Raw genomic sequence first — 19,309 nt, 5'->3', positions numbered from 1 at the left:
AAAATCATAAAACAAACCAAAATCGTTAAGCGAAAATCAATAAATTTAAGTTGAATTTCTAAAATTAATAAAACAACCTAAACAAATAAAGTCTTATGAAAGTATCATTTCACACCCCCAATACCCCCCCCCCCCCCCCCCCCCCCCCCCCAAAAAAAAGGTCTTGCCTCATATTTGATTTTGTCCAAGTGGGATTTCAGAGTTTAATTAATCTTTCTCCTTGATATTTATGCGACAATTTGGGAATTTGGCCAAGATGTCAATAGCACATTTAGGACAATGGGATCCTAACAAACACATCTCTCCTTTTGAAAGCAAGCAAGGATTATCTTGAGAGTCTTAATGAGAGACTACTAATAATCAGATGCATACTTTGAACAATGATGCAAGATTCCAAGTCACTATTATTGGCTCTTTTCCACACAGCGCTGCCCACATTAATAGCCAGGAGACACGGGATCAGATGGTGCCATTAATAATCCATAGGGAATGCTTGAGAAGGAAAACAAAATCACATCTACAGTGGGTCAAAATTCGAGTTGCTTAGCAAAAATGTTTCATGTAAATATCTTCAGAGGTTTATTATGGCAGAACACTTTACATTTAGCGTGTAATAATGTACATTTGTGATTTCATTGTTTTCGTGAAATGATTTGAAATAGGAACAGAAATGTGCAGTTGTCGGCTTTATGTCAAATAAAACATGATGAGAATCAAAACAATATAAACTGAACAGAATATTTAGAAGTGCTTTTCAAAGCTTGACGACTATTCTCTTCCTCACTTGCTTCCTCTGTACCATCTCCATCGAGACAGTAGCTTCATATAAAGGCACGGGGTGCTCCATCTGTGGCCTAGACCAACAAACACAGTCAAATTCATCTCAGTTCACACCACAAAGCTGATTTCACACATTTTTTCTTGCTGTATTACAAACGCATCCCCCGTGTGCATTCAGTTTTTATAAATTCGATTAGAGTGTTGTGTATTTAGCACATGGATTTATTTATTCTCACCTAAAAGTCCCCATGCAGAGTTTATTCATCACATCCTTCAAGATATCTGAGAGAAAGCAGATTAAGGGCTCATAACCCAGTTACAGACAGGAAGCCACGTGTCTTGTATGTCGCTGACAAGGTCGATCCAATAGCCTGCGGACACTGGGAGAAAAGCCTTAGGTCCAGAATACATCAAATTGTCATGGATTAGCCATATGCACACTGAAGATCCCAATGACCTCATTACAACATACAGCTGAAGTCACAATTATTAGCCCTCCTGCAATTTGTTTTTCTCTAAATATTTCCCAAACAATTATTAAGAGACCAAGACATTTTTCACAGTATTTCCTATAATATTTTTTCTTCTGGAGAAAGACTTATTTGTTTTATTTAGGCAAGAAAAAAAAGCATTTTTTAATTTCCTAAATTATTTTAAGGTCAATAATATTAGCCCCATTAAACATTTTTTATCCGATTGTCTACAGAACAAACCGTTGTTTTACAAGGACTTGTCTTATTACCCTAACTTGCGTAATTAACCTAGTTAAGCCTTTACATGTCACTTTCAGCTGAATATTAGTGTCTTGAAAAATATCTTGTCAAATATTATTTACTGTCATCATGGCAAAGATAAAATAATTATCATAAATGAGTTATTAAAACTATTATGTTTAGAAATGTGTTGAAAAAATCTTTCTGTTAAAGAGAAATTGGGGAAATGAATATTCAGGAGGGCTAAAAATTCAGACTTCAACACTATATAGTGATTTCAATAAAGCAGCTCTGATTTCATGTAATCAGAATATAGTATATAGTATATAGTGTAATCAGAATATAGTATTATATATAATTCAGTAATATTGTCGAAATTACTGATCATTTTAAAGCTGGTGAATGGGGAAAAAAAACATTCACAGCTAGTCAGAATTCATCGTGCTAGAGTTTAAAGTGCTAATTAAAGTGTTGGACTGCATAATTGTGGCGCTCCCTTACATTAATCTCCACCATGCTCCTCATGTTGTGGCATCAACAAATGCCACGTTTAAAGTCACATATATGTCCATTTTTCCCAATTTGTGATGCTCGGTTTAAACTTTAGATCATCTTGAGCACATTTAAATGCTCAAAGCACTTGTGACTGCTATGTGACTGGCTGATTAGGGTTTTCGAGTAGATCAAAGCTATCAAAACACATCTGGTCTTTTTCCCCACTTGTAGCCAGAAAGCTTATCTGGAAAGTAAGCAGCTGGATATTATTGGATTGTGGTGCAACTGTATATATATATAAATAATTCAGGGGTTTCTGCAGATTTCTTAAAATCAATTTTAAGACTTTTTAGGACCCTTTTGAATGAAATTAGACTAAACACTAAGGAATTTTTCCTAATGGCCCAGTTACTTCTGTAAATAGTTTTTGTATTAATGTATATATATCTTATATATATATCTTATATATATATATATATATATATATATATATATATATATATATATATATATATATATATATATATATATATATATAAGAAGTTTTGAGAAGGATTATAGGTGATTATTGGGTAGCTTTATTTGGAAATAGGAAAAATGAAGACCTATTTTAAATAATTTAAGACCTGCAACACAATATTTTAGTGAATTTAAAACTTTAAGGCCTAAAATTTAGTTTTTGAAATTTAAGACTTTTTATGAACCCCCGGACACCCTGATATTTATATATGCACACACACACATGTATATAATACTGGGCCTTGAGGTCTGTTCCTTGTACACGAAGCAATGTTTAGCACACATACTAAATATGTGTTACATCTGCACCTTTGCCTCAAGAACCACAGCTGAACCATAAGCCATTTGTTAAAAATTAGATATAAGATGAAATAAGTCTACATACTGTAATAGAATGAAATAAGTCTAAATATGCCAAAATAAGTCTACGTTTTTCACTAGGATCAAGAACAATTGAAAAAAAGCTTCTGCATTTAGACAGCTTTGGTGTAGTTAAACATATCCAAAAGCCTGTGATTTCTAAATAAAGATTCAGATTTTAGTTGGGAACAAGTGATTTTTAAGAAGCATGACCAATTTAAATAGCGTGATGACCATTTTTATGTCCAGTAGGACAACTTCAGCCAGCTGTTTGTTACTGTTATAAACATGACAAATGCTGTTCCTCTAAGGCGGTTCACATAAAATAGCTTTAATTATGCTTTTATTACTGATCAAAATTATTATAGATTTACTAAATGATAATTATATATTTACGCATTTGCATAAATGACTTAAAAAGCCTGATCTCTTGTAATTGCTGGTCAACGCTGCATATAATTTTTGAGTTACCAAGAAGTTGAAGAGATGTACCTAATGAAGTGGCCAGATAGTATAAAATTAACTGAACCTAATTGTGCATTGCTGGCGATATTAATATATGTATTATGCTTAATACTGACAGCCTTTTAGGGTTTTGTCTAAAGATCCAGAGTAATTGAGACTTACCTTGATAACCTTGAAGTAAATTTATAAATGAAGTCAATATCAATAGAAATACATTTACTAGACTGAGGTGGGTTCTCTTTATCAGAGGTTATCAATAATAAACTGGCTGCAACATTACAGATCTAGAAATATTGAGAGAAACAAAGCCAAGACCTTAATGCACTATATTACAACTGGACCAATTAGAAAGCAGTGTTATTATATCAATAAATATTTCATATTAAATATAAATGTTCGATTTTAATGAACTTTATAGGAAAAGATACGAAGATATCGGCCCTGCTTGGCACGGGACACTGTCCACACTTCATCATTAAGAAATGAGAGCGATGCTGCCTTCAGGAAGAGAATGTGGCTGTCGGGAGGGTCCAGCTTGGGGGAAAAGGATAAAGTTACTTCATAAATTAGTGTATTTTAATGTAAAAACTCATTCTAAAATCTATTGGCGGCTGACCTGTAAGTGCTGTTCTGTGGTGACCCAATGACCTCCAACTGAAAGCAGGGTGAGGAGGTCGTGTTTATGTGGCTGTTTCGTCTGTGCTTCTGGCTCTTCATCATAGAGTCTCACTGTCCCAAGAGAAACTCAAAATCACAGACCGCTAATTGAAAATGAACCGTCTTTTAGTTTATAGCCTGTAGAGTTACTGGCCAAAGGTTTGTGGAGTCAAATTAATACATTTATTCAGCAAGGACGCATTAAACCAATCCATCCCCACCATTTAAAATGACAGCATTTATCATTTTTGTTTCCATATTTAATGAGCAAGTATATTTTAAAGTCATCTTCCAAAGTGTGTATAAGCCTTTTATAACTGCTTTTACTGGGACAATTTTCAATCTTTTGGATCAGTCCTGCTGTTTTATTTACTAACCACTAGATTGGTCAAAGTACGAACAGCTTTAAAAGAACACTACTTCTTTTGGAAATATTTCAATTTAATCAAGAGTTAAGCAGCAAAGTTTTACCATTTTTTAATTCCTTCAGTCAATCTCCAGGTCTGGCAGGACCACTTTTAGCTTAGCTTAGCATAAATCATTGAATTGGATTAGACCAATAGCATAGAAAAAAAAAAGATTTAATAATTTTTTTATTTAAAGTTTCAGCTTGACTCGTCTGTAGTTGCATTGTGTACTAAGACCAACAGAAATGAAAAGTTAATCATATCTGTGCTAATAGAGATGGGAACTATGCTATCTTTCTAGGATAATAATCTAGGATCTTTGTTGCTGTACCATGTCTGCAGAAGGCACGATGATATTAAGCAGTGCAATTACTTAGTTACCGAGCTGAGGGCTATTTTCAGGTGGTGTGTAATATCATTGTGCATGGTGCGGCAGCAAAGTTACTTGATTAATATGCTTAAATGAAAATATAGTTCTGAGACAAATCAACTTAGAAACAAGTTTTTATTTTCCGTCAGTCTTAGAACATGATGTAACTACAGAAGAGTCACGCTTTAAATAGGAAAATTATGAAAAATATTTTAAGCGATTTTGGAGTGAGATGCTAATGGTCTAATCCGATTCAATGATCTATGCTAAGCTAAACTAAAAGTGCTTCCACCAGACCCGGAGATCGGCTAAATGGATTAAAAAATGGTGAAATTCAACCGTTTACAATGACTTCTTACTTGTAAAATGTTTCCAAATTTTTCCACAAAAGTGGAGTGTTCCTATAAAGTAATAAAATAAATGCTACTATTAATACTTAGGACACAACGCCAGCATTAACAGAACTAAAAGCAATGTTGAAATGATTATAAATGTCAAATAAATCGGTAGTAAATCTCCTGAATCAACGATAATATAGATAGGAACTATACTGTCATTCTGGCTTAAAAATCTAGGATCTTTGTTGCTGTACCATGGCTGCAGAAGGCACAATGATATTATGCAGTGCAGTTACCGAGCTGGGGACTATTTTCACATGCTGTGTAATATCATTGTGCCTGCAGCAGCTATGGTACAGCAACAAATTCATTGATTAATAGGCTGGAATGAGAATATAGTTCCTAACCATATCAACATAGAAACTGACAAGAGATGCTAATGGTCTAATCTGATTCAATGATCTATGCTGAGCTAAGCTAAAGGTGCTCCCCCCAGACCCGGAGATCGGCTGAATGGATTAAAAATGGTAAAACTCAACTGTTTATTTAGACTTATTATTTGTAAAATGAGCACATTATCCAAAACAAAGTGGAGTGTCTCTTTAAGTAATAAAATAAATACCCCTACTAATACTTAGGACACAACATCAGTATTAACAGAACTAAAGACAATGTTGAAATTATTAAAAACTTCATATAAATTGGTAGTAAACCTCCTGAATCAACGATGATGTCCACTCCAAGACCTCCAGTCTCTTCAAGGCACGAGTCCACCAAATCCTCCTTTGCGTCCCACAATCTGATCACTCGAGCTGAAAGGAGGAGATACAGTACACTTTAAAGAATCCTCTAATACACATAATTAAGAACTTCAAGTGTTTCAATGTATTAATAGTGCACAACAAGGTGTTGTAGGTTGTCAAAGATCACATTTGCTGTGAAACTTATTGTAACATGTCTGGATATGCTTACAGAAAGAGAAGGAAATACCTTACCCAAAAGTGACTCCTGCACACCTTGAGCAAGTGCAAGCAGAAGGAAGGGCAAAGATATAGAAGAAAGTCAAACGGCAAAAGAAATGCACAAGGCAGAGATGAAAAGATAGATAAGACAGTATCTGAAAAGGTTTGATGTGAGTGATTTTAAAGACAGCCAAAAATCTAGGACAAATGAAATCTGATTTTCAGTAGAACTCAGGAGGAAAAGATGAGGTTGAAACTTTGAATGGCAGCACTTACAGCAGTGTTTAAACTAAGAGAATCGACTAAATGTGTAAAATATCGTGACTTTCATTCCTCTCCACAAGACTTCAGTTTAGTACTCACCCACATTCGGCCGCAGCTCTTGCAAAAACTTCTGGTCCTCCGGGGACAAAGCTGTAGCCAAGACTTTTACACCGTGATAGTGGGCAAGCTGAATGGCCAGAACTCCAAAGGGCTGCATGCACATAAAACAGGAATGATTTGATATAGGAAGCCAAATAATGGTGGTAGAACTGCAGTGTTGATCCTGATATGAGACAACATAAACTACAGTTGAAGTCAGAATTATTAGCCCCCCTAAATTATTCGCCCCCCTGTTTAATTTGTTTCCCAAATTCTGTTTAATGGAGAGAAGATTTTTTTTTGACAGATTTCTAAACATAATAGTTTTAAAAACTCATTTCTAATTTATTTTTTTTTTAATCTTTGCCATGATGACAGTAAATAATATTTGACTATATATTTTTCAAGACACTTCTATACAGCATAAAGTGACATTTAAAGGCTTAACTAGGTTAATTAGGTTAACTAGGCAAGTTATTATATATTGATGGTTTGTTCTGTAGACTATCGAAAATATATATAGCTTAAAGGGGCTAATAATTTTGACCTTAAAATGTTTTTTTTTTTTATTAGAAATTGATTTTATTCCATCTAAAATGAAACAAATAAGGCTTTCTACAAAAAAAAACTGACATACTGTGAAAATTTGCATTGTCAAACATTATTTAGGAAAATATTTAGAAAAGAAATAAAAAATCAGAGGGGGTCTAATAATTCTGACTTCAACTATACATGCCGAGTAGTCAGATTAGAGGATTTTACTGAGTTTCGCATGAACTTGGGTTTTGTGGAAAAACATTTGTGGTCGTCTTTGGGGGTATGTGGCACTAATCTTTTATCTCAATTATTTTATTTTATTTTTTAAACAACTGAATTCCAAAATCGAAATTTAATCTTGATTAATTGCAAGATAACTTAAGATCATTTTCCAAATGTTTGATGCTAAGGATTTCATTGTATTATTCTACAGTGTCTCATAATTATTAGGCTGCATTTATTGCCATTAGAAAACACTATTACTGTAATTAATTACTAAATTAATTTCAAGACACTTATATACAGCTTAAAGGGACATTCAAAGGCTTAATTAGGTTAACTAGGCAGGTTAGGGTAATTAGGCAAGCTATTGTATAGCGATGGTTTGTTCTGTAGACTATTAGGGGAAAAAATTGCTTAAAGGGGCTAATAATTTTGACCTTAAAATGTTTTTTTTATAAAAAATTAAAAACTGCTTTTATTCTAGCCAAAATAAAACAAATAAGACTTTCTTCACAAGAAAAAATATTCTCAGACATACTGTAGAAATTACCTTGCTCTGTTAAACATCATTTGGGAAATATTTAAAAGAGTAAAAAAAAAAATCAAAGGGTGCTAATAATTCTGACTTCAACTGTACATTATAATTCACTTTTAATAAAACAGGAAATTACAAAATTTGATGAGTTTTAACATAAATCCACCTTATTTTTCCTGAATGTCAGATTAATTTGCTGGTAAAGGCAAATAACTAGAGGTAAAACAATATGCAGAAGATAGTAGGGTTGTGTGATATTGACAAATGTCTATGTTTTGGGGGAAAACTTAACTAATTATTTAATTTATTCAATAAACAAGTCAGTTTGCACATTGTTAAATAACAATTACAATATTATTATTATTATTATAAATAACAAATACAATGTTCATTAATTTTCTTTTCGGCCAACATATCCAGCATATATTTTACTATTTTTGCTGCTTTTTCAAACTGCTTCTTTATAATTAGTTGAACGTAATTCTTAAGGTTTTAGGGGGACAACTTATTTATTTATGTTCAAAAATTATCAAGTTTACTTAATCGATTTGTGTTGGGACAACATGAAGTTATTGTGTGGAACCCAGCATATGTCAGATTCATTTGCAAGTAAAACATTATGCATTAGATAGCAGGGGTGTGTGATATTGACAAAGCATATGTGTTTTGGGCGATTTTTACAGTTTCATTAAGTAAACAATACTCTCTCATTGTTTTGCAAAGTGAGCAACATTCTCGATAATGTCAGTTTGGACACGGTTACAATATTAATAGAAACAATAAATATTGCACACCCCTAAAGGTAAATAACTATAAAGCTGAAATTGTTAGTGCGTTCATGCTAGCTCCAAACAGCATTAAAAGGTGTCTGTAAAGAGACATAAATGCCAATTTAGAAGTGTAAATATGGCATATGTGAACATAATTACAGCAATAAATGAAAACAATATGATGCAAAAGTTCAGCCTGCGATATCAAACAGCATAAACAAATATTTTGTACAGCTAAAAATAACTACAAGTTAGAAGTAAATAGCACGTAGCAATAACATCGCACACCTTCAAATAGTTGCATCTACTTTACCAATAATATGGTTTTATTAAAGAAATTATTACTTTTTAATCAGCAAGGATGAAATAAATATTTAGCAAAATTCCATTTTGTATTTTTATTCGAACAAATGCATCTTTGCTGGGTTTAAGACTTTAAATAGTTCTTCAAACGCTACCCAGCAGGCACAGGATGTCAACATAACGTTGACGTTGAACTCTAACGTTGTGGGGATGTTGCATTTTGTTTAGAAAGGAAAATCGGGTTGACGTCAGAACACAACGTCAATGTCCAAAATCCTACCTAAAATAAACCAAATATCAAAGTGTAATGATGTTACAGCTTGACGTTGTATGGATGTTACCACTATGACGTGTATCAGGTGTTGAACTTGGTCCAACATTAAACCTAAAATCAACCAAATATCAACATCTAATGAAGTTACAGCTTGACATTGTGTGGATGTTACCACTATGACGTCTATCAGATGTTGGATTTTGGTTTCCGTACCTGACGAATAAATGTCAGTTTCTGACGTCAATATGACGTTGGTTTAAGATGCTGGCTTGATGTCACTTCCCTACACAATCTAAAATCAACCAAATATCAACGTCATAATAACGTTGTCCTTAGACGCTGGGTAGACATTGAATTTTGGTCACCTGACATCACGACCTAATTCTAACCTAATATTAATGTCCGAAATTTCAGGAAGATGTTGCACTTTTGTCCATGGCAGAGATACCTACAGACGCCCCATCCAGCACCAGTACAGTCTGTCCTGCTGCCATTCGTGCCAGCGTATGAAGAGCGGTGTAGGCCCTGAGACCATCTTTAATTACCGCTGCTGCTTCAAACCAGCTCACTTTCTCCGGCTTCGGAACTGCACATGCAAAACAAAACATATTTAGTTAGAAAACTAGCACGTCTTTATAGTGGACCTAATATGCTCGTTTTTACAAGATGTAAAATAAGTTTCTGGTGTCCCTAGAGTGTGTATGTGAGGTTTGATCCAATCTGTGCAGTTTGGTGACTGTCGCTTTTAATTCAAAGGAATAAACAGCTGACAGCTGCTTCTCACTCAGGGCTGTGTTTGCTGGGAGAGGGATGAGAGAGTCACTCGATGAGGGAGAGATTGTCACTAATGGGCGGGGCTTTCCCCCTCTGATGGCATGTACAAAGGGAGAATGACAATCAAAGTGTTTCTGCAGACTGTTCTTATAAAGTGTGATTAAAATAATAAATCGAGAAATATTTTCACAATGAGATGCTGGCTATAAACATACAGTTTCCATGAAAAACCCCTTATAAAAGTGATTTTTGCATAATAGGTCCTCTTTAAGAACAAGGTAGAAATGCAACATAAACCAGGGGTTCTTTACTGGTTTGGCCATGGGACCCAAATTTTTACATGGTCAAGCCACGACTCAAATTTTTAGGAACTACAATAAAATTTTAGGAATTATAATTAATTTTTATTTATTTGTTAACATACACAAGTAGTGACCGATAAATCATAAGAAAATCACAAAGACTTACTCATGAACAATATTTTATTGCTGTCATTTAACAAAATGCATCAAATTATAGAAATATTAAAGAGTAAAAACGACAAATACTGTAAACAGTGGTTTGGGTAAGGAAAGGTTCAGTTACCATGAACTAAACTGAACTGTTATTAAACTATGTTGTCTGGTTTCTAAATGTCGTCTTAATTTAAAAAGGTTTCCTGCTCTCTTGTGAGAGCACCTCGCTACTTATGACACACTGAGGATTTAAGTCTTTTTTGTCGTCAATATATGTAAATCCATAGTTTACATATTCAGGGTCGTACTTGTGCTTTGACATATTTGTTGCTATAATTAAATGAAATTTCATGTCAAACGGTAGGGTTGTCGTCAGGGCCGGAGTGGGACTCTCTTTCAGCCCTGGAGTTTCAAGCCTTAGACCAGCCCACCCCAGTTCACGACTGACTATATCAAAATAAGGTCATTTCCAATTCAGTTTCTAATTACATTATTACGTCTTTTTTTTTTTTTTTTTTTTTGAGAAAACAGCTGCTTTAGAACTTTAAATGTTCAAAAACCCTAACAGTATTATATGTCTTAACAATAAAACTATAATTAAAAAAGAAAAGAAAAACATACTCAGACAAGAATCAAACCCGGGTCGGCGGTGTTGTAATCTAACGTACTAACCACTGGACCACAACAGTTGCATATAAATAACTGACTCATCTGAGTTATATCATCAGGAACCTGTAGGCTGGTTATATATAAAAAGAGCAGAGCTGCGGTAAAATAATGAATAAGAAGACTGTAGTCAAGTAAGTAAAAAAATTAATTTAAAAAGTGTGACTGCTGAGAGCAACAGATTCTGGAGCTATGGACACCGGCCCTCGCGGCCAAAAAACGGACCGGCCCACCGGGAATTCTCCCGGTCCTCCAGATTAGCCAATCCGGGCCTGGTTGTCGTGCACGCATTTCAAAATAAAAGTCAAAATAAGTAAAAAATTCAACTTCTGTTGTTTTTTTTAACCACTGAAAATGTTCCAGTTGAGAAACACTAACATAAACCATACCTAGATTAAATTCGTCAATAAGCACGACTGAACAAAGGCCAGACTGCTCAGCATCCAATGGGAGAATCCCTGAGGAGAAATGCAAAATGTTTATTTGATTATGCACACCTAAAGCAGACTCTAGTAAAACACATAGTCCAAAGAAGTTCTTACCCACAACCTCATCGTCTGGTTGGAAAAACATCACTTTGGGTCCCACTGAAAAAAAGATGTGCATCCCATCAGATTCATCAGGCAGGTTTATTTGATTACTGTCCGGAAGTAAAATGTACAAGAAGTCACACCTTGAAGAACAACCCCAGCGATCTCCCTTCCAACTGGAACATGCTCCTTCTCAAGCTTGAGGTCTTCATACATCTAACAAACACAATAGAATAGATGTTAATATGATCAAAACAAATCTTTATAATATCCAACGGTTAAAACATGTTGAAGCTTGTAACACATCATTTGCTTCATTGCTGTTTTGGTTAATTACATTATTATTCATTATCTTTTTGTAAAGATAAAGTGTTTGTGTGTGTGTGTGTTTGTGTGTGTGTGTGTGTGTGTGTGTGTGTGTGTGTGTGTGTGTGTGTGTGTGTGTTTTGTGTGTATGTGTGTGTGTGTGTGTGTGTGTGTGTGTGTGTGTGTGTGTGTGTGTGTGTGCATGTTTTTGTGACAATCAGGAAACAAATGTGTGTAAAATGACATGACATGATGAGACAAAGATATTACAAGGAGATGGTAATTTATGAAAACATGAGTTTAAGCATTAAGTAAAACTGCACACACTTTGTTTTTGTGAACTGTGGGGACATTCCATTGATTTCCATTGTTTTAATAATATACAAGTTGTATTTTATATTGCCCTAACCTAGGGTGCCCAAACTTGGTCCAGGAGGGCCGGTGTCCTGCATATTTCAGTTCCAACCCCAATTAAACACACCTGAACACTCCAATCAAGCTGTTTAGGTACACTAGAAAGTTCCAGTCAGGTGTGTTGCAGGGAGCCACTCCAGGACCGAGTTTGGACACCCCTGCCCTAACCCAACCCAAGGGGTAAGGTTAGGTTTGGGCAAAAGTAAATACAATTTGCATCATACATGTATAAAAACCAATGGAATGTCCCCACAATTCAGAAAAACAAAGATGTGTGTGTGTATGTGTGCATACCTTAAAATCAACTGGACTTAGTGCACAGCTCTTTACTTGAACTTTGACCTGATGGTTGCCAATGTTAGTGGGTAAACTCTGTCAGAAAAAAACAGAAAGGGCATCAAACGATTAGACTGATTGTACATGATGAAGAAAGTATATTAAATACAAGCAAATATTTTTTAAATAACTTTTGCTAAAATAAATAAACTAGCAAAATAATGTTCCGTCATCATTTCACATAACAGATTTGACAAGAATGGCTGAGTTTTGAGGTAATTAAACTATTGTTACTCTAAATGGCTATTCAGAATCAGAAGATCATAATCAGATAAGAATCAATCAGATTAGCTGGGGACTTTAGAAAATAAAAGTAAATAATATAATAATAGAAGCTTTCAAATAAATTAAACAGAATACAGGCATGCATGGGGAGCAGAGAGAGGGGAAGGATCGGCATAGCACCGCGAGGCGGGAATCGAACTCAGGTCGCCGTGCTAACCACTACACCACTGGCGCCAACTTTATTTATATTTTTATAATGTATATTTTAGGGTGAAGCAGTGGCGCAGTAGGTAGTGCTGTTGCCTCACTGCAAGAAGGTCGCTGGTTCGATCCTCGGCTCAGTTGGCGTTTCTGTGTGGAGTTTGCATGTTCTCCTTGCGTTCGCGTGGGTTTCCTCCGAGTGCTCCGGTTTCCCCCACAGTCCAAAGACATGCGGTACAGGTTAATTGGGTAGACTAAATTGTCCGTAGTGTATGAGTGTGCGTGAATGAGTGTTTGTGGATGTTTCCCAGAGATGGGTTGCGGCTGGAAGGGCATCCGCTGCTTAAAAACGTGCTGGATAAATTGGCGGTTCATTCTGCTGTGGCGACCCCAGAATAATAAAGGGACTAAGCCGACAAGAAAATGAATGAATGAATAATGTATATTTTTTCTCTTTGACCCATACACAGATTTTAAAAATGACATAAAAATAAATCCAACAGATACTGTGAAAGCTCTCACCGTCTCCTGTAAGACAAACTTGACATCTTCTTGGTCTCCTGGTTTGCAGTAAAGTCCCTTCATGGCAATTCTAGCTGTATTTAAATCGACTAATGCCCACTTAACAGGTAATACAAGTAATAGCAACAACCTGAATTCCGTAATACTTTATATTGAAATAATACTTGAATGTCATTTAATGCATGCTTTAAATCTTTTCTGCTAACTCAAAAACTCAAGGTCCAAATCAACCGGAATACGTCATCCTTGTAAAGCATCTAAGCTATTGTTTTCCCTTCTATAACTGGCGTGTCTCTGTTAAAAACGCCAAGATCGGTGATAAAATATCTGCATCTGTTATGATGTATGATATATATTTGCCTGTAGCTGACTGACTGCGGTAGTGTTTTGTTCATTTCCTGCACGTGACTCGAAATGAGTGACGTAGGGTGAGTCGAAATGGAAACGGGTAGAGAGGACAACGACAAACGCCGCGATGTGTGGGAGATTATGTTAGATAACCGCTTGGATATTCATCCATTCATTATTTGGCTTAGTCCCTTTATTAATCTGTTGTCGCGACAGCGGAATGAACCGCCAACCTATCCAGCATATGTTTTATGCAGCAAGAAAATCACTGAGAAACACTTGGATATTTCCACCAAATAATGTCAAGTCAATAAACCCTAATAACATATCAATAAATTGCGACGTTTCATACGTGACACTTAATAAAAAAATGACAATGACGTCATGGGAAATTCACAAGGCACAATATTAACGTTTTTTTTTTAAATATGTAAATATAAATTATTTATTTTAAAATAATTAACACGCACACCTGGGGGAAACATTTGTAATAATTATTTTTGTAGTATAATTTCTATGCAAGAAAAAAAAATTCACAGAATAACTTATGTAATAATCATTTATTATTTTATCTTAGGCTTAGCTAGTCCCTTATTAATCAGGGGTCGCCATAGCGGAATGAACCGCCAGCTATTCTGGCATATGAATTTTATGCAGCAGATGCCCTTCTAGCCGCAACCCATTACTGGGATTAGTTGGTGGTTCATTCTGCTGTGGCGACCTCTGAATAATAAAGGAACTAAGCCAAAAAGAAAATTAATGAATTATAGGACTTTGTGACCTGGACGCCCTTCAAAATTGTTTTACAATTTACACATTAGATTGTTGAAATTAATAAAAAAAAACTTAACATCATTAGAAATTTAGAAGCTCCAGTAATTTTAATATTCCTGTGTTTTGCTTTTACTTCAGTTTTTAAATAAATGACAAATTAAAATAAAATAAAACTTAAATCTTGATGTAAGCCATTTTATCTTATAGTGAACCTGATTTTTTCTTACTTTAGAAAATCATCTGGAAATTTACTGAGGCCTTTAGTGGGCCCCAAACACAAAAGAAGATATTCTGAAGAAAGCTGGAAACTGGTAACCGTTGACTTCCATAGTACTTGTTTGTTTTTTTATACTATGGAACTCAATGGTTACCGAATTTCAGCATTCTTCAAAATATCTTGTTTTAAGTTCAGCAAAAAATAAAATAAAATAATAATAATAAAATAAATAAAAAGGGTTTAGAACCAAGTGAAGGCAAGAAAATAATGAGTAAATGTTTATTTTTGGCCAAACTATCCCTTTAAGATTCTACTGTATGCAGTAAACAGAAGCGCTATCGGGTTATTATGCATTTTGACAACCTTTCTAAGGATATCTTTTAAATTTGTTTTTGTTCTTTTTTTTCTCTTTTTGTTTATTGCTAATGCCACATTTATTTATTTATTTATTTATCTTGTTTTCACGTTTTAGGTATTATTATTTTTGTATTAATTACATTTTTATTAATTATTATTATTATCTTGTAAAAGATATAAAAGTGCTATTATTTGCATTATTTTTTATTAATTATTATATTTTTATGAATTATTATTATTATTTTCTTGTAAGAGATATATAAGTGCTATGGGTTAATTTGGGCCGCAGAGCGCCCTCTATGTGCAGTAAACAGGCAGACTCGGACGCCCCAATGACGTCCGCACGTTTCATTTTCCCCCTTTTACTTCACTACTAGCGAAGCTGCACAGAGGAAACGAGGAGCCACACAAGCAGCAGCCAAATAACGCCTGGAATTTACCTCGAGCGTCAAAAAAGGACAGAAGAGCCTCCGCCTGTCACCTCATGCCCCTTTAGTTGATTCCCTCGCAGAGTGCTGGAGTCATAATGGAAACTGAATGATGAGGTAAGAAGACTGTTTTTGAGCTCAGGCCGATTGTCCTTTTTATGACAGTGACTGCGGGAGGAGGAGGAGGAGGAATCTGTAGGATTTCAGGGCGCGCTTCGTCTCCATACACTAGCATATGCTCTGCAACGGTCACTCCAACGGTCATTTCCATTCAGAAACCGCATCAATAAGTACAATAGTCATTTATTCATAAAAACAGGCCTCTGTAAGCTCCCCTTCTCCACGCCGAGATTGCAGCTAACGTTAAACCTCTGCTCTGATTTACTGGTTTAGTTAGCAGTCTTGCTAACGGCTGCTGGTATGTTTTTATCAGTGACAGCAGCTCAAAAACTGCACCTCTGTGGTAAAACACATGGATATAGTGGATTATTAGGACCTCGAGAGGGCTGAGGACATGTGTGTTACATGTAGGATGTAGAAAGAGTGAGTTTGGTCAGTGAAGACCACCAGCTCATCTTCTCACATGGCTGCAGGTCTCATCTGTAGCACTTGCATATGGAGATGCTCAAGTGTGCATGATGATGACGACTCCATCTTTTCTCCAGTGCACATGTGTGTTTGTGTGTATGCATACTAGCCAGGAGAAACATGGGTTATTATCCTGTGATTATGTCTGGTGATTAAGGCTCAGATCCTGTAGTGCAGTCTGGCAGTGGATTTGGGTGCTTTGTCTTTAAGCCACAGTCCTGTATAGTATGTAAACACTGTCAGATTGGAGGGTGGTTTACGAGATCTTATGAGCTGTGCAGCTGGAGACTTTCCCTCAGGTCAGGCTGGTCTTAAACCTGTTCAGCTCCTGGTTTATACACGCGTTCCTTGATCACAGGACTTAAGCGGTAGACTTGAAATGTGACCTCACAAACTGATCTAAGGTTAGATTTTTGGTTGCTAGGATGTACCCGGGTATTCAAATATGACAGGCCCAAGTGCTGTAGAAGTGCAACCAACGTTGATCAAAATTTTAAGCACTATTGAAGAATGTTTTGTGTTTGTAATTGTGTTTAAAGTTTTTATAATATTCAAATGTAAATCTAACATTGTTAATATTAAAATGAAATATGTCTAAACATTACCCAGACTGTCATAGTCACTCTAATGTAAATGAGAAAGCATATCTGCATATTATTATCAGGCTTTTATTGAGGCATGCCAATTTATATTTGTAGATGTATGAATTCATTTACAAATATCAATTGACAGGCCTCCAAAAAGGAAACTTATTTATTAGAGTCTTCAAACAACCAATGAAATAAATAACATTTGGCAGAATAATGGAATTTTATTAGAGGGCCTGAAATTTTTTCTATGCAACCGCAAAATATATTTGGGAGCATTTGTGCGAGTGCATAAAATTGTTATCGTGCTACCAGTTTTCACAGCAAAAAAACACCAAACGCAGCGCTCGGGAATGGTTTAAAATAGTTGACATGTCAACTTGCTGCAGGAAACAAAGCCCCCATTGCTTGTCCCACCTTCAAGCTCTTCTTATTGGCCCACTGCGTTAGAACATAAGGCGATTAGATTGGTTAACATCAGCTCTTAATTACTCAGTTTCGATGACATCGAGATCCAGCCGCGAAAATGTAAAGGTCTGGATACGAGAGAATGAAAACAACACTGACAGATGTGGTTTTAGAAACCACCTAAAGTTACAAATAATGGCACATCTGATTAGTGATCATGTAATGAATGTCAATCCAGCATTTACACTTTTCGACGAGTGGATAAAAGACTTCCAGTGGTTAAAGTCCGCTATGAAAATGACTAAAGCATTCACTGTAGAGCCGGTGGGACTGAGTTTTCAGGGAACAGTCATAATTTGACTCACAATTTTTGGTGGGTGCAACTAAATTTTGTCTGATGGGCCTACATTTTTGAAGTTAGGAGTACCGGTGCTACCAAGGAAAAAGGTTAATTTCGAGCCCTGTATTGGTTGATTTGCTTTTTGAAGTTATTTAAGTAGGGGTTTAAAAGGCAGAAAGTAACTATGTGTCTGTAATGTGGAAATGTCAGTTTGAGGATTTTGGAAATATAAATTGCATTTTTATAAAATCTATTTTCACTGAATCAAATCTAGAATAAGATTAAGAATGGAATGAGATCAAAATAGGAGATTGGGAATCAGAATTGAATCAAATTGGTACATTTAAATTGATACCAAGCTCTACTTTAAATATAGAACACACAACTACTCCACTTTCCTGCAAACAGTGCAAATTACAAAAACTTATGATGATGATGATGATAATCAAAATCAAGTCTTGATTTGACCATAAACAAACATCACACATTTCAGGGTAAGACATGTCAGACGAGAGGTAGCGTTGAAGAGTAAATAAGATACATTTTGGAAAAGGATATTATACATCATATTACATGCACAGGCATAATAATTGCCAAACTCTTAATAATTTTAACAAAACGAGAGGAATTCTTATAAAAATTGCATGTTTTATTTGATACTGTGCTGAATAATCCATTTTATGTAACGAATGTTAACATCTTTGATACTCTTTTAGGTGAAACTGCATATTCAGGATGGTTCTAAATAAAAACAGGCATGTAGTTTATATAAGACCTCTTATTTATGTTTAACTTAAATTCTGCATATGATATGGAAAGTTATATGCAGAACTACACCCTCACTTTTAGTTTGTGTCCTTTTTTATTCCACCTGCCAGTCACACCATCACATAATGATCTTCTGTTGGCCAGAGATTTTCATGTGAAATGTATTTAAAGCTCAGATATCACCAAACCTGACGCTTGCAATGTAGCAAAAACATCTTCATTTGAGCTTTTGTTTCAGACCTTTTGCATGCAGATGCATTAAAGCCAATGGAATGAAAAATGCAGCATTAGCTCTCTTTATTTATACAGGGAATATTCCAAACGCTGTGTAACACGAAAACGTTTTTTACAGAATAAAATACAAAAAAAAAAAAAAAAAAAAAAAGGTCAAGGACTCTTCATGTGTATGTGTCTATTCTAGGTAAGAGCCAGTCTAAGATTCTGATGGTATGATAACCTTGGAAAAAATGTCACGGTATTGTGCTAACTACTCCACTATAAGTTATTTTTTAAATATCTGGATAAAAAAACATCAAGTTTCCCCCCATTGAACACAATATATTTTATCTTAAGAAATATTTTAAATATTTCTGGCAATTTGATGTAGAGCAGAGGTGTCCAAACTCGGTCCTAGAGGGCCAGTGTCCTGCAGATTTTAGCTTCAACTTGCCTCAACAAACCTGCAAGGATGTTTATAGTAAGCCTAGTAAGAGCTTGATTAGCTAGTCTTGGTGAGTCTGATTGGTGTTGGAACTAATTGTTGCAGGACACCGGCCCTCCAGGACCGAGTTTGGGCATCCCTGATGTAGAGGTTCCTTTTCTGAGGGAGATAGTGTTGCCTAACTAAAAAAATAGTTGTGAAAAACATGTTAAAAAAAATTACACACACCTTAGGAACGGGATCACATAAAACTTTAGTGATTTTAAAACCTTGACTTTTCCTAACTGCTGTAAATCTTTAAACCAGTTATTGTCCCATGCCTAGTCTATGCAAT

At 35.3% G+C, this 19,309-nt stretch overlaps 2 protein-coding genes across 7 annotated transcripts in view; one reads left to right on the top strand and one right to left on the bottom strand.

The window, feature by feature from the left end:
• Window positions 1-173: 173 nt before the first annotated feature.
• On the bottom strand, window positions 174-13,888 carry cryzl1 (crystallin, zeta (quinone reductase)-like 1). Of its 2 annotated transcripts, XM_005170981.6 has the most exons (13): window positions 13,500-13,888; window positions 12,510-12,587; window positions 11,639-11,711; window positions 11,508-11,552; window positions 11,355-11,423; window positions 9,523-9,656; window positions 6,430-6,541; window positions 6,100-6,120; window positions 5,818-5,916; window positions 3,949-4,061; window positions 3,761-3,866; window positions 1,017-1,062; window positions 174-854 (listed from the first exon to the last, which is right to left on the bottom strand). In XM_005170981.6, exons 1-13 carry the CDS (start codon window positions 13,560-13,562, stop codon window positions 755-757), a joined length of 1,059 nt encoding a protein of 352 aa, XP_005171038.1. In that variant the 5' UTR covers window positions 13,563-13,888; the 3' UTR covers window positions 174-754. The 2 variants fall into 2 exon arrangements, with proteins under 2 accessions (XP_005171038.1, NP_001002633.1); NM_001002633.1 differs by lacking the exon at window positions 6,100-6,120 and having other exon boundaries at window positions 13,500-13,865.
• Window positions 13,889-15,564: 1,676 nt separating this feature from the next.
• itsn1 (intersectin 1 (SH3 domain protein)) overlaps window positions 15,565-19,309 on the top strand; it is a 91,193-nt gene continuing 87,448 nt past the window's right edge. For all 5 annotated transcript variants that reach the window (XR_012388497.1, XM_005170972.6, XM_005170971.6 and 2 more), the window contains exon 1: window positions 15,565-15,740. The gene's annotated coding sequence lies outside the window, so the exon portion shown is untranslated. The remainder of the gene's footprint in view (window positions 15,741-19,309) is intronic.

This window comes from Danio rerio, chromosome 1, assembly GCF_049306965.1.
Source record: "Danio rerio strain Tuebingen ecotype United States chromosome 1, GRCz12tu, whole genome shotgun sequence".
NCBI lineage: Eukaryota > Metazoa > Chordata > Actinopteri > Cypriniformes > Danionidae > Danio > Danio rerio.
This window is presented reverse-complemented; position numbering and strand designations above follow the sequence as displayed.

Coding starts and splice junctions, on each gene's coding strand:
- cryzl1 (XM_005170981.6), bottom strand. CDS start 13,562: ATGAAGGGACTTTACTGCAAACCAGGAGACCAAGAAGATGTCAAGTTT. Junction 11,424..11,507: donor ACCAGACGATGAGGTTGTGG/GTAAGAACTTCT, acceptor ATTTCTCCTCAG/GGATTCTCCCATTGGATGCT. Junction 9,657..11,354: donor TATTGACGAATTTAATCTAG/GTATGGTTTATG, acceptor TTGCATGTGCAG/TTCCGAAGCCGGAGAAAGTG.